Consider the following 14884-nt stretch of genomic DNA (forward strand, 5'->3'; position numbering starts at 1 on the left):
GCTTTTGGGTGAAACCTTTTAAATAGCTCTCCTACCAAACAAGCTGTGCTTTCAGAGGAGCTGGAAACCAGCCCTGTGTGGAGGGGGGCAGAGCAGGCTCCAGTCTGCTGGAGGCAAGCTGTGGTCGAGTCCCTTCATGCTCTGTGGTTCTGCCCTTTCAGATGGCAGGCACTGGCTGTGGTGAGCAACCAGTGAAATGTCTGTTGTAGACCTGAGCCATGTAGTGAGTAAATACTGTGTTTTCTTTGTGAAAAGGAAAACTGAAGCATCTGGACCCCAAAATGGATCCCATTCACAAACTGGAAAGACCAAAGCTTTCAGGTCCCAGCGAGGTCGATGTGAAGAATCCTATCAGTTGATTTGGGTGGGAAAGAGAGCAAGCCCCTTAGCCTGAAAGCTCTCCAGGGTGTAGACCAGGTACCACTGTGTATTTTGCGGTGTAGTGAAGTCTTAAACCTGACCAAGTGTCACAGCCATATGAATGTTAAACAATAATAGTAAGGAAATGATTCATCCTTACAAACCTTTTTATCAAGGCGTGTCCTTTTGTCCTCTTCTCCTTTTAGTGGTGATCTAGTTCCCAAGATTGAATTCACAGAGGAGGAGATCAAGACCTGGGGGACTGTATACCGAGAGCTTAACAAGTTTTACCCAGCTCATGCCTGCAGAGAGTACCTTAAAAACTTGCCCTTGCTCACCAAATACTGTGGGTACAGGGAGGACAATATTCCCCAGCTGGAAGATGTGTCCCTCTTCCTGAAAGGTAATGTTTTTGAATCTTGCATCATGAAGCCAAGCTACTCAAAGGCTGTTCAAGAATGCCAGCAAGAAAACTTATTTTTAAAAGTGCTGAAGACTTGGCCTTCATGCTGAATGTAATGATGTTTTGGCATGCTCAAGTGCCACCTTCAGAAGTATGGGACTTTCAAAAGCACAGCAGGTTACTGGAGAACTCCTAGTGGTGTCATTGTAGGCAAAGTTGGTTTAACATTTGATTGCCTTACAAATGTGCAGCTTAGATCTTAAATTTAGACATCTTCATCTAAAAATCTGAGTTTACTTACTTTTGTAGAGCTAGTATGACCTGCTTGGTTGCTTTCAGCTGAACTTGATTTGATAGTTCTGTCTTTTGATTTGATACTTCTCTGTCTTTTGGCTATTAATGTTTCACATGAGATATTGTATTTGTTCAATTGTGTTGCTTTTTCACTCTACAATGAAGAAAGATGATGAGGGGTTTTTTTGTTTGTTTTTGTTTTTGTTTTTGTTTTTTCTGTTTTCCAGTGATACCTGCCATGAGCTCCTAGGCCACATCTCTCTTTTGGCTGACTATATTATCAGACTTGCTTTTTAGAAATGTGCAGTCCTGTGGTTCTTCACCCTTCCATTCAGGTTCCTGCCTCTTTCAATATGTGAGAGCGATAACCAAGCAACGACTGTATGACATCTGAAACTGTTTGACACCACCTGCAAATAGAAATGCCCCCATCTAGCTCACCACAGCATCTTTGCAGATGGCTGAATTATTTTACTCCCTTCTCTGTTTCAGTGCTACTTCTTCCCTGTAGAGTTTGGGTTGTGCAAGCAAGAGGGACAGCTAAGAGTTTATGGGGCTAGCTTGCTTTCTTCAATTAGTGGGCTCAAGGTAAGAACATCCACTGCTTATTTCCCTCCTTTCTTTGCTCATAACTGATTATTATTGTCACTGTTCTGCCATTTTTATGAGGTATAATTCTAAAAATACTTTTGGAAAAAACAAACAAACCAAAAAAAAAAAAAAAAAAACAAAAAAAACAAAACGCAACCAATTCCTCAGTACCTACTGTAGGGATGATTTTTTAGGTGAATTCAGTGTGGCACTAATTACAGGGCAGTGTCCTTTTGGGTGCATGCTGAGCAGCTCCTGTGTTCTCAGAAAGCATCGTATGACTGGTATTTCTTAACCTTAGGTTCCAAGTAACCTATTTTGAGATTAAGACTCTGCTGGCTTAACCAGATTCTGAAAATATTGCTCTTGTTTGTAAAGCAGTCTTGTGTTTGAAGAACCCCATTTTTGACCCTTATTGGTGAAATATGACCCTTCAGAGTTGTTCAGTTCATTAAGTTTAAACCACTGTTCATCTGCAGACATGTTTTAAGAAGCAATGCACTAAGTATGGCCTCACATCATCTTTTTTTTTTATTCGCTTTTTGCTTCTTGTCATCTTCATTGTGGTTTCTTTTAGTGGTGATGTTCCTCTGACACGATAACACATTATGTTACCCAGCACTTGCTCTCTGGCAGTGACAAAGTCAAGCCTTTTCATCCAAAGGTCACCTGCAAGCAAGAATGTCTCATTACAACTTTCCAGGAGGTTTACTTTGTTTCTGAAAGTTTTGAAGAAGCAAAAGAAAAGATGAAGTCCAATTTTTCTTCCCTGTTTTGTAGAAGCAGGTTTGACTTTGTGCATCTCTTAGCAGCAGGATCAAATCTTTTCATTCTTAGTACAGTTTTAATACTTACCTTTCCTGGGGCTGGAAAGCTGAATTTAATATTTGCTTGGTCTCCCATGTACTCGATGGAGGAGATGATGAACTATGTAGTAATTATAATTATCATGAAAGTGGTTTAGAAAAGTGGTTATTGATACGGATTGCACACAGAGGATGCATTTGTCTTTTGTTTAAACTCCCTCTCTTTTTTTGCTTAAACAGAGAGTTTGCAAAAACTATCAAGCACCCATTTGGCATGAAGTACAACCCATATACTCAAAGTGTGCAGATCCTGAAAGACACCAAGAGCATTGCCAGCATGGTGAACGAGCTACGGTGTGAGCTGGATGTTGTCATCGGTGCCCTCAGCAAGATGGGCAAACAACTGGAAGTTAAACATTCCCATCATCAGTGTGGTGTGCTCAGCAACTCTATTCTTTTCCCCACTGATTTCTTTCTAGGCATGTAACCTGCTGTATGCAGAACCTGCCTTTACAAGTGGGAGAGTGAATGGCCCATATGGATAATCACTTTATTTGTTTCTCTGTTTAAAGTCGCTTACAGAATGCATTTTCTCCACCTCTATCCTCCCTGGATAAAAGAGTCCTAGAGTTCCTTTTCAGAAACTAGCAGAGGACTAGAGAAATCGCCAGACTGGACCACAGCTGTGGTCTGTGGATCAGGGCTGGGAGCAGATGCTTCAGAGGGTGGCTTATGAGGCAGTCACAGAATAATTTGGTACAGGGAAATGTCTGTCTGACTCTAGTAGTCTATGCTGCTAATTTTACAGTACTGTAGACGTTATAGCACAGAAGCTATAGTAATCAGTGCTTCTATGCCTGTGCTATTAAGTTGAAAACTTGACTGATTAGGATCCAGGCATCAGGACACAAATAGCTGGGAAGCTCATTAAGATAAAATGGAGGGGCCAAATCTCCATTTTCAAAGAGATCATCTTTTCCCCTAAAAAATTGCAACTGTACTGATTAACATCTTTCTAGTAGAAGGCAGAGATAAAGAGCTGTTGCATGAAATCCTAATTCTGCTTATTTCAAGTGATTTGCTGTCAGCTCAGAGTCAGGATTTTTGTTTCTGTCCCTGGTATTGCACCTGAGGGAAGGCACTAAAGAAATATCATTTGCCTTTTTCCTCACTGAATAAATTTAGCCAAGATTATAGCAAGCCATCACGCAGTGACTTATTGCAATGCCTAAAACCATTCCCAAATTACAATTCGATGTTCAAAATGGCTTCACAGGACAAAGTGAAGCCCAGTTCTAAAATGGCTCTCATCTTAAACTCTGGTGTTTAAATTCTTAGATATGGCTAAAGCTCATGTCTTTTTTTATAAGAATAAATATCCCATTGACAGCTCAGTCACGTCATTGATTTTGCAAGCTGCACAAAGATGGATTTAGTTTCTTCTTTGCTAGGCCTGAACACCTGTATTCACTATCAAGCAAATGAAAAGATCCAAACATTTGATAGCAAACAGTGTCCTACAATAGTTTCAAGCATCCTGTGTAACTGTACAGAGCTGCGCTGCCTGCTGTTCCTGTCACCCTGTCTATGAAATGAATATATCCGTACAGGGAATGATATGTTTGAATGGAAGATCTGCGATGCGTAGGGTGTGTTTTGTATCGTGCTAGGCACTGATTCTTCATATGTAGATCTTAACAGAAAAGCCACGGTTTGCACCTGTGGATGTCGCTGGCGAAATTGACTGAAATCGCAAATGCACTGGAGATGTTGGTCCAAATCTTCTTGGAATTGGAAAGGGCTTTCGAGAACCTCTGTGCTTGATAATGACTGTTTCATATGCCTTCTGGTAGGCTGCGCCTGCTCCATAAGCAGTCACTGGCCCTATCTTTCCAAACACATTCACTGTGTATCTAGACTTGAAGTAATTTTCCTGTGACTTTCTTAATTTCTAGAATTGTGGTCTACAACATTTACAGTTTATGTTACACCTTCAAATAGATTTTAGATGCTGCCTCTTCCTGAAGAAGAAGCAGTCTTTGAGCAGTGAGGATGTGCTGTCTGCTTCTGTGATAACTCAGCTGCATTTTAAAACATGATTGGATTATTATGTTGTTGAAATATAGATCTGTGTTACTACAAGACTTTGCCTGAATTACGTATTCATTGAGTAGAAAACCTTACATCTCCTAAATTAGCACCTGATCCCAAATATTTTGGGAAAAGACAGCAGTTATGTCTTTATTTGCACCCGTGTAACAAAAAGTGTAAGTACTGCTAAAAGTAACAGAGGATGCGTTTTCACAGGGTTAACATCTATGTTTGGCTTCACACACCCAACCTTTCTGCCTATGCATAGAGCAGTAACAATTTAAGTATTTTTAAATAGTGTATTTTTAACTCTTGTTAGGCATTGGAAGGGGCTGCCCAGGGAAGTGGTGGAGCCACCATCCCTGGAGGTCTTTAAAAGACGTTTAGACGTAGAGCTCAGGGATATGGTTTAGTGGAGGGCTGGTTAGTGCTAGGTCAGGGGTTGGACTGGGCGATCTTGGAGCTCTCTTCCAACCTAGAGGATTCTGTGATTCTGTGACTGTGGAAACTTTAACTGTCAATAGAGAGCGACGCCTTTATTTTAAGATTTTTTGTGTTTAAGCTCTGATTCGGCTCTTCTGCCCCCGTGCGTTCATTCCCCGGGGAATTTTTCCTCTTTTTGTGAGGGGTGACTGGGGCGGGGGGCGGCGAGGGGGTCGCCCCCTGACGCGGCGCGCGTGAGGCGCGACCGTTACCCAACGGTCGGTACCCGGGGACCGTTACCCAACGGCCGCTAACGGCTGAAACGGCTCCGGGGCTGCTCGGGCTGAGGCGGGGCCCCGCCGGAGCCGGCCCCCGCTCCGCCTCTTCCTCCTCGGCGGCCGTGGGGCGGGAAGGGACGGGACGGGGAAGGGAAGGGAAAGCAAAGGAAAGGAAAGGAAAGGAAAGGAAAGGAAGGGAAGGACACGGGGCTGCCGGCCCCATGGCCGCGGTGCTGCTCGCCTGGGTAGGTGGGTGCCGGGGGCGGTGCGGCCGGGGGGAGCCGGGCAGCGCATCTGTGGGTACGAGATGGGGGTGCCGAAGGTGGCCTTTTGGGACTGGGCACCTGAATTGGTTTAGTGGCTTCTGGTTTGTTTTTATCAACACGTGCTCTGCTTCCATTTTGCCCGCTGTGAGTTAAGAGTTTGTTCTGCTTTCCTTGCTCGGGTTCCAGAATAAGGTAGCGTGTCTTTCTCATCTTATTTTGGGGACGTACTGCTGGAAATTATTGGCATGAATTACGTCTTGGTGATGAGTAGGAACCATTAGGATGAAAGCTAAACAGGTGGTAATCCTTTCTGATTACGAGGCTTTCTGTTTTTCTATTAGCTTACGTTTAGTCTCACTGTGATTTATTCCAGCATATTTCTTGCAACAGTGGGGTTGCAGTGGCAGCATTCATAGCAGCAGATCTAAGATATTCGTGGTCTGTAATTTTGGGGGCCTTATGCAACAGCTGCAGGGCTGAAGATCTCCTTTTGGGGGATTTTCAGGAGCAAATACTGCAGGTTAACGTGTGACATGTTCCTGATGACCTTGTTTGTTCATAGGAGCAGAGCTGAGCGCATTTCTTTTTGTTAATTTTTTTTTTCTTTTAACTTTTTTTTTCTTTGTGTGTGTATTTGAAGGGTGCAAACAGCTATGGACAACTTGGTGTTGGTCATAAAGAGGATGTGCTGATACCTCAGTCACTGAAAGATGTTTCCTGCAAATGTGAAGACATTAAGAGCATTACTGGAGGAGGGGGACATTCTGCAGTTATCACTGGTAAACACATCGCACTCGCAAGGAGCGTACGACAGCCTGAAAGAAAGACAAGAAAGACGTGCTTCCCTGTTGATTTGGTGCTGCCACCTATCTTTGGCTTTTGTTTCTGAGCTTAGTTGCAAATTTTTAGTTGCAAAACCAGTTCCTCTGATGCTTGTCAATATCCTGGGGAATTTTCTCTGTTTTGTTTATCTTCCGTGGTTATTTAATGGATTTGTGAGGACTGTTCCTTTACCTATTTCATACAACAGCTTTTCATACAAGGCTGTCAATTTTCCTGTACTGAGGATGAGAGGGAGAAGGCGTGTGACTTTTTGTGTGACTGCAGTGCCTAAAATGATAGAGTCAGTTGTCCTTGCCTGTCACAGGATCTCATGGCATATAGACTTCGCTTTTTAGTCTGTCACGTGGACATGATTTTATTTGTTATTCCAGGTGCTGGAGAACTCTTTGTGTGTGGCCATAACAAAGAAGGGCAGCTGGGACTGAATCACACAGAAGATGTACTGCGTTTCACTTTGTGCACTGCCCTGTCTGGCTTTCATGTAAAAGAAGTTGCCTGTGGCTGGGATTTTACAATCATATTAGTAGGTAAGTCTGCCTCTCTAGGAGCTGGGGGGAAATAGTGATGTAGAGAACACACCAAAAGTTCCACATTGCTATTGCTTGTGCAGTGCATGGCACTCACAACTTCTAAGCTACCTGCAAACTAAGTTAGTCCCTGGTTCTTGTATCACCTTGTTATCTACTTTACTAACCATGATGTGTAAAATAAGAAGCCTGTGTCCTCAGCGGCTTTGGAATAGGAGACGCTAAGTCTTTTTTGAGTTGTTTCACTGTGATACTTTTGCCTGATGGAATGTTACGGTGCTTTGTTTTTGCTCACTTATAGGCTGATCAGACTCTAACACTTTATTTTACAGGAACCGGCGTAGTTCTGTCATGTGGGTCTAATGCTTTTGGACAATTAGGAATTCCTCAGATTTCAGGTCCGTGCTTGACTCCACAAAAGATTGAGGTAAAGATTTAAAAGGAATTGTGCTTTATTGCTCTGAGTGTTATGTTGCTTACAGCAACTGAAGGCGTGGCGACCTCAGTCAGCTTTAAGCCCGGCCCTTCAACTGTTTTTGAAGGAGTCTATCTGACGAAATGAATTTACAAAGTAAAGGACCAAAGATAGTCATTGATTCAGAAATGAGAAGCTAAGGCTGATTTCCTTGTTTGAAGAAGTTACCCACTTGTTATGGAAAGCTGTCTGTTTCACTTGTGATTAGAACAATTCATTAATACGTTTGGATGACATCTGCAGAGCGAGTCTGATGCTCAGGTGACGTGAAGTGACATTAAAGCTAATGAAACCATCTGACTTGACTTCAGCTGAAGTTTTTCCTCAAGTTTGTAAGAGACCAGATATGTTTTGCTACCTGGAGTTTACTCATACCGTTGCATGCCTTGTTCAAGGCTTGTGCTTAACTATTTGAATGATGCCTTGTAAAACAAAATAGCCTAGCAGTAATCCACCCTGAAAAAATAAACTGTGTGATAGAGTTCAACAAGATTAGTGATGTCAATTCTTCTGGTACATTGCTCTTCTGCTTCTTGTGCAGTTCTGTTGTTTTTTTTTTTTTTTTTAAGTATGTGCTATTCTTCAGGTGCATTTATGACTACAAATTTATTTCCCACAGTGAGAGCTGTAGTATTATTTCCTGGTCTTAAAAACCTTTAGATGAAATCAAGCTTGGTGATTCCCAAAATAGTATCAGTATGGGAAAGTATGTAGCTGCAGGAAAATCAAACTGAGACTATATACTTTAGTTAGATACTTTGAGACTAAGATTATTTATGCTTCTGCATATAAAGGAACCAAAAACTACATTGTTTCAATTCGTGTTTATCAAACAGTATCAGCTTCCAAGGAAATAGGATGGAAAGCTACTTAACAACTTCTCTGCTGTCCAGTACCTCCTGTAAGTGCTAAAGGCTGGATTCTGGCAGCGTAGCTCATGTTGTTCCTGTAACTCGTGGAAGTTTATGGTGTTAACTGTAGGAGTGGTACTGCTGAGTGTGAGTAGGGAGCTCGCAATGTAGCCTGAAACTGTTTGCTTCAACGTGTTTTTAAGTAATAGGTACTGAGACTCCTGTAATATCAGAAAGGCTTTTTGATATTGACTGCAAGCCTAACAGGGTAAATAAATTTCTCACAGGAGTTCTAATTAATCCCTAATTTGCACTGTAGCTCCTTATTTGAGAAACACTAATGAAACTCTTTTCCATCCAAATGAACTCTCGTGTAACGCAAGTGATAACCTCGGCGCATGAAGGACGCTCAGACAAGAAACAGCCTCATGGTTCATGCCAAACTCTGTTGTGTTTCTGAGTTTTGTGATGATCTGGGATTAACGCAGGAAGGGAGGACAACTGGTAGTTTGCTAGTGACTAGGGGTTACCTCACCTGATGCTCTACATCCTTGACTTTTCCTGGGAGCATCATTCCAGTACGATGCCTCGAAAGTGATGGTGTGGACGGTGCTAATTCGAATCTGTCTCCTCCCTGACCACAGGAGCCATTCATTACTCCAGACCATTTTCTCTTTTGTTTTGTGTCCTGTTCAATTCTTGGACTTGATGCCATCTGTTTCATGTAGTGTATTGTCTACAAGAAGAAAAATAATTTTGCAGGGTAATCAGAACTGGGGAAATATCAGAATTGACTTGCTTTGTGCAGACATAACTTACTTGTTTAATGTACACGTGCTGTGGTATAGTCTTCTGTTGTAAGATATTAGCACCACCTATGCTGAAGGTTGCCCATCTGCTGTATTGTTTGGATCACAGGACTTTGGAACTTATTGCAGGTCACCAGTATTTGCTGTGGAGGTTTTAGTGTAATTGTTGAGGAATGTGAAGTTAAAATTAAGAAACAAATGTATTTGTATTGCCAGGATTCCTTTTTTTTTTTTTTTTTTAATATGCGGATTTTGACTGTGCCTTTTCATTTATTGCTGCAATGCAGCACAATCATTTGCTTTGAGATATATATATATATATATATATATAAAAATATGTGTATATATATATATATATAAAGATGTTTCTACTAATTTTTGTTGGCCAGAATGCACTTCGTTTGTAGTACAAAACATTGGTGTACGTTGTGACATGCAGGCTGGAGTTGTGAGAACTAGTTTCATAGTGTTCCACTGATGTGTATGTCGTATTTTGTTTCTATAAGCAAAAAGTATGAAAACTGCTATTTTATTTTATTTTTTTTATATTTGAGCAGTCCCTCAAAGAGAAAGTGGTGGATATTGCTGCAGGACTGAGACATGCCCTTGCTGCTACAGGTAAATGTTATCATTGTATTGTCACTTCAGTAACAAACAAAGAAAGCTGTAATGTGTGGACAGTAAATGTGCTAGAAGCATCTTCCTGGAAATCTCTGGTGAAAAGTTGTTCTCCAAGAACTGAAAGTTTGGGAACAAGGTGTTTTTGTGATGGGTGGAAAACTCATGCGATTCTTTTCTCCTGTTCTGAAGAAAAGTATAAAAGGAGACTTTTCCTGGAAAAAATATTTCTGGTCAATCAAAATATCATAGTATATTGAATTCTTTAAATTATAATGTGCAAAAGAATTAATTTTATATAAAATGTTTCAAAATGATACTGCACCTGAAATATGGCTGTTTGAATGATGTAATTGAAATAGACACCTGGAAAAAAAAAAATGAATCTGCTCTTTTACTGAGGGGAGAGAAGAAACCTACTCAGAGTTCACTCATGCACCTTTGAAAATCTGCTCCTCTGACTTTCTTCTGTTGTCTCCTGTGTGTATGCTTTGGAGGGCTGTAATTTTTAAATATTTCTTTTGCTCTTCTTAGAGACTTTGAGTTTGTTCATGGAATAATAAGAACTCAAAAACTTGCAATTGGCATGATTGCATTGCAACAACAAACTGCACACACTCTTTTATTTCAGTTTAGTTTTACATGAACTTCAGTATGGATTCCAGATAGTGGAGTCTGACTGAAGGTGTGGAGGAGACACCTGGAAGAAGAGTGACATTCCTGGTGCTTGTATGAATATTTGGGAATTAAGCTGTCCTGAGCTCTGCATTTAGAAGACATTTTGATTTAGGGCTAGGTCAAGTCTTTGGCAGTTCTTGAGCAGAAGACTAGTAGTTTTACTCCTTTACTCCTTCTCTGTGCTGGATGCACAACTGCATTAGCACAAAGATAAGGGAATCCTGTTACCAAGTCCTTGATAACTTCCTAATATAGGCCTCAGCTTAGTATCTAATTAGCTTTTTTTTGTTAGCTGTACAATGACGCTAGAACTGTTTGTAGCTTGGTTATATCCTAAACATATGGATAACTCTGGTGCCATCTGATTTTGGCACAACAGGCTTTTAAAGTATAATTCCAACTAGTGAAAATGGAGTGGATGTACCTTTTAATTAATGAGTTAAGTTATTTTGTTAGTGGTTATTGTGTCTTAATCTTTTCTGTGTTTACTCTGGGAAGAGAGTGGCTTGGCGTTACAGTGGGGCACTGGCATGGCATCTCGGGCAAAGCGTGCCAACCAAGGAAAAACGCTCCCCCTCTTCCTGTCTGCAAAGGAACCCTGTGAAGTGACAGGTAATCCAGGAATGTAATTTCTTTGTATTTCTGCTCTTACACCTTTACAGTTTTGAATAATATGTAGCATCCTTTTGTTATAAAGCCACTTGGTATTATAAGCATGTAGTTGACTATCTAAAACAGAGTAGGCATATGAGTTCATAATCTATGGGGAAAAATGATACTGAGTCTTGCAGTATCTGTGACCGAAAAGCAGAAGCTTTTGTTATAAAATTCATTATCATGGTATTAATTATACTTGCTACAGCTCTGTATTTTATATCTATGCATGAAGTGATATCTGCTCGACCAATTTTATAAGACTGATTTTTCTCTAGGCCTGGAAGATGTAAAAGTGAAGAGAGTTACTGCAAGCTCCTATCATTCCGTGTCACTTACAGGTAGGACTTAGATACAGAAGTGCAAGTCTTCATCTCAACTTATAAAAGGGTTTTGTGCTCTGCATAGTTCTGTCAATTTTGGCTGGGCTGGTGAAATTTGATCTAGCGTAGTGCTGGTTAGCTGTTTTGTAGTGGTTTTGGATTGTGAGAACTCTATGGTTTTTAAGACCTGGATTCATTTGTTGAGTTCTGAGATTTGTGCGTTGCCTTCATAGGGTCAGGTAAATCTTAGCCCTTATAAATAAGTAAGGGTCTGGGCTTTGAGTGGTAAGAAACTCTGAAAGGATTTGGGAAACTTCTGCAGCTGCAGTGTGACATTGCATCAGGTAACTCTGGGTGGGTGGGTGCTGGCCTGAGTGCAACCCTTTGTGTGAAAGGGCATGTTAGGTGGCAGGAAAGGCTGCTGTGGCTATCCTGCTTCTGCCACCTGAAATGATGGCTGTGCTGTGTGGGAATGTGAGATCTGAGGCAGTTCTACTATGGCAGTGTGTTTGTCTGTGTTGAGGCAGTGTAAGAGCACGAGGCTTATTAAAAGCTGCAGGAAATTGCTTTGATCACGTAGGCACTTGCATAACTTGTGCCATTTGTTCTTTGATCTCTAGGCAGTGCTTCTGTGCTGGATGTTAAATATCTGGTAGTGAAAGTCTAATAAAGATTCTTTTTCTGGCATACTGGGAGAAGGAGGAACGGATATCTTTTCATCTGTAATCTTGCAATTCTGAAGTGTGGAAAATACATTGAAGACAACTCTATACCAAACTTCATAAGGAGAAGTTCTTAGCAAATATGCAGCCATCTGGTACCTCTGCCGTCATTAAATGAAGTACTGGAGTATTTGCTTATGCAGAGAGATTTAGTTGTATGGGGAGATGTTAGATGTCAATTACACTGAATTCTGAGATTCGAAGTCTGTGTGCAATTAGTGAAGAACTGTCAGGACAAATAGAATCTGCTTTAGCTAATTAGCACACTCTGTACGTTTAGAGAGCGAACAGATCATTCTTTCATGCTTTTGCTTTTTATTTGAGAGCAGTCTATTTGGCAACAGGGGTACCAAATATAACAAAGTAGGTGCCAGAACTTTTAATAATGTGGTGCTATGCTGCCCTTCATCCTGCATTAGCTTCTAAAGATGCCTGTTCTTTTTAAGTTAGTGTGGAGTGTAGTATTTAACAAGTGAGCATCACTCTGGGGATTTTTTTTTCTAGGAATTTCATGCTCAATGACGTAATTTTCTTTGGCTCTGTTTTGTGAGCCGCCTGCTGGTGGGATACTAAACACCAGTAATCAGGAGGTTTTTGATGTAACTGTTGAAGTGGGTTGTTATAAACATGAATGGCAGTTCATTAAAAAAAATAAAATAAAAGTTGTTGCCAAGTCTTAGGTTTTAACAAAACTTAAAATGCTACTCAAGAAATGAGATGAGGTTTGAGCATGTGACGCCTCTTAGGATCAATTAAATGCACCTTCTGCAGAGGAACAGGCAACGAGACAGTGTATTTTAGTTGTGGAAAATGCCTTGTGGATGGCCATAGTGTTTTTCTTTGTTGAAACAAGCTGCTTCTGTCATGTCCTTTTTCTTTCTAAAAGGTGTGTTTGTTTCACCTTGAAAGGGAATTTATTAATGTTAGTGAGAGACTTCTAGAAGCCTTGAGTGTTGTGGGTTTGTGCACTGAACAACTTTATGCTGCCAGTTATGGTTTGTGGTCTTTCTGGGCCTGTCCCTAGGTGTGTAAGGTATCTCTTCTGCTCATGCAGGGGGACAAGGGCCTACCTTCAGGAGGTCTGATACAGCTCAGTTATGTGCTGCTTATGGTTTGTTTTATAACACAGAGGTCTAGAACCTGGGCTGAATGATCTTGTGCTGAAAAGATTGAACTAATGATATGTGATATCTGCAGAAGGACTCATCCGAACAATTCTCTTGTTCCTGTCATTTGGTTGTTAGGCTGTGAGCTACTCCAACTTAGATTGGGGAACCACACAAAGCAGTGTGGATGTTTCTGTAAATATAATTATCCCTGTGGGTGGAATCCTGGAGTGGTACTTGCACAAATGCTTCTGCAAAGAGGATGGGGAAGAAAAGTGATTGCTTACAGAAGTCTCAGGAGTTATGTAGCAGTGCCTTGAGTCATGATATTTTGATTTTGCTTTGATGGGTAGTATCTGCTTTGATTATATTTTCTTAGCCGTGCCATGTTCCCTTAGGAAATGACTGAGCAAGGTGGGGCAAGGAGCATTAGACCGTCCCTGCTTTGGGGGAGTTAGTGAATTTGCTGAAGCTGAAGGGAGCAGGAGAGCTACAAGAAGAGCTGGGAGCCTGCAGCTCCTCTAAAGAGACTGTCAGAGCTTTCCAGGTACTGGAAGGTAGTTACATTATTTGCTGTGATCTACAATTACTGATATTCTAATTACTAATTGTGTGTAAGTGGTTAAGACATTGTCCTTTCCTCAAAATCATTGAGGCAGAGCACGTATGTGGTGTTGTCTATGTATGTCACTTTCAACACGTTTTACTTCTTTGTCTGTTGTAGATGAAGGACACCTCTACGTCTGGGGTAGCAACAAACATGGGCAGCTAGTGAGTGAAGAGATTTTCCTTGTTGAGCCCAAGAAGATAGAGACTCAGTTTTTCTCACATGAAAAGATTGGAGCAGTTTGGAGTGGTTGGACCCACTTGGTGGCACAAACAGGTAGGACATGTAAAAAGCAGCCAGGTGTGGCGCTAGAACAGTAAATTTCTAATTACTTGCAAACTGTGATCTTATTAATCTGACTGTTTAGTTCTACATTTTCACCTGGGCAGTGGTGGTCACAGACATCCTTTGGCTTCTGTCCCTGAGGTATTCTGCTTATTTATGAAGAGGGTCTACTAAATTCAAAAATGCAGAAGCACCTGCACGTGCATGCTAGAGGGATGCAGCCTCTCTGCATCATCAGGTTACTGTTTTTCCAGAATCTAGGTAAGCTCCTAAAGATCATGCTGCTGGGTGAGTTATGGCATCCTGGGGGAGAAGAGAGTTTGGTGGAAAACTTGCTTCAGAAAAGAGAGAAGTAGGAAAATGTGGCTGCAGCTTCCAAGGTATGTGACTGTGGCAGGAAGGTGTCGGCATGAGAATTAGGGAGTGGGGGAAGATAATCCCGAGCAAGTGTCTCTCTGAAAGGCATAGGGGGTTACAGGTATGAACTGTTCCCAGGTTACTTGAGTCTTAGCTGAGGATCTAAAAAACCAGGCAGAGCCTGTCTGTCTCTGCTTCTGCCATCCACTTTGAGAAGACCCGTTGCATTAGATGAAATAAATGATATGGCTTTGCACAGCTGTGCTGATCTTCCTGTATTTCAAGGCTGAGCTTGGCTTCTAGTGCTGCTCTTTAGTGAAGTGGTTAAGGACAGATAAAATAATGTGCTCAGAAAAGAGTCAAATAAACTAACCTGGTTTGAGTGTCTTGCTTTGGTGGTCAAGCCCAGAAAATGTTTAGAAAAGTGAAAAGAGGCCTCATTAGTTTGAAGAGAATCCCCTGGAGATGAAATGAAACGTTTTGTTCAATCTGTACAGCTGTACCTTCCTGGGGACCT

General features: G+C 41.3%; 1 protein-coding gene across 2 annotated transcripts in view; it reads left to right on the forward strand.

The window, feature by feature from the left end:
• The first annotated feature begins 5423 nt into the window (after positions 1 to 5423).
• SERGEF (secretion regulating guanine nucleotide exchange factor) overlaps positions 5424 to 14884 on the forward strand; it is a 136199-nt gene continuing 126738 nt past the window's right edge. For both annotated transcript variants that reach the window (XM_032189011.1, XM_032189012.1), the window contains exons 1-8: positions 5424 to 5491; positions 6153 to 6291; positions 6727 to 6882; positions 7215 to 7309; positions 9575 to 9635; positions 10812 to 10925; positions 11246 to 11308; positions 13843 to 14001. In XM_032189011.1, coding sequence (XP_032044902.1) covers positions 5468 to 5491; positions 6153 to 6291; positions 6727 to 6882; positions 7215 to 7309; positions 9575 to 9635; positions 10812 to 10925; positions 11246 to 11308; positions 13843 to 14001 — 811 coding nt within the window. In that variant the 5' untranslated portion in view covers positions 5424 to 5467. The remainder of the gene's footprint in view (positions 5492 to 6152; positions 6292 to 6726; positions 6883 to 7214; positions 7310 to 9574; positions 9636 to 10811; positions 10926 to 11245; positions 11309 to 13842; positions 14002 to 14884) is intronic.

Source organism: Aythya fuligula, chromosome 5, assembly GCF_009819795.1.
Source record: "Aythya fuligula isolate bAytFul2 chromosome 5, bAytFul2.pri, whole genome shotgun sequence".
Taxonomy (NCBI): domain Eukaryota; kingdom Metazoa; phylum Chordata; class Aves; order Anseriformes; family Anatidae; genus Aythya; species Aythya fuligula.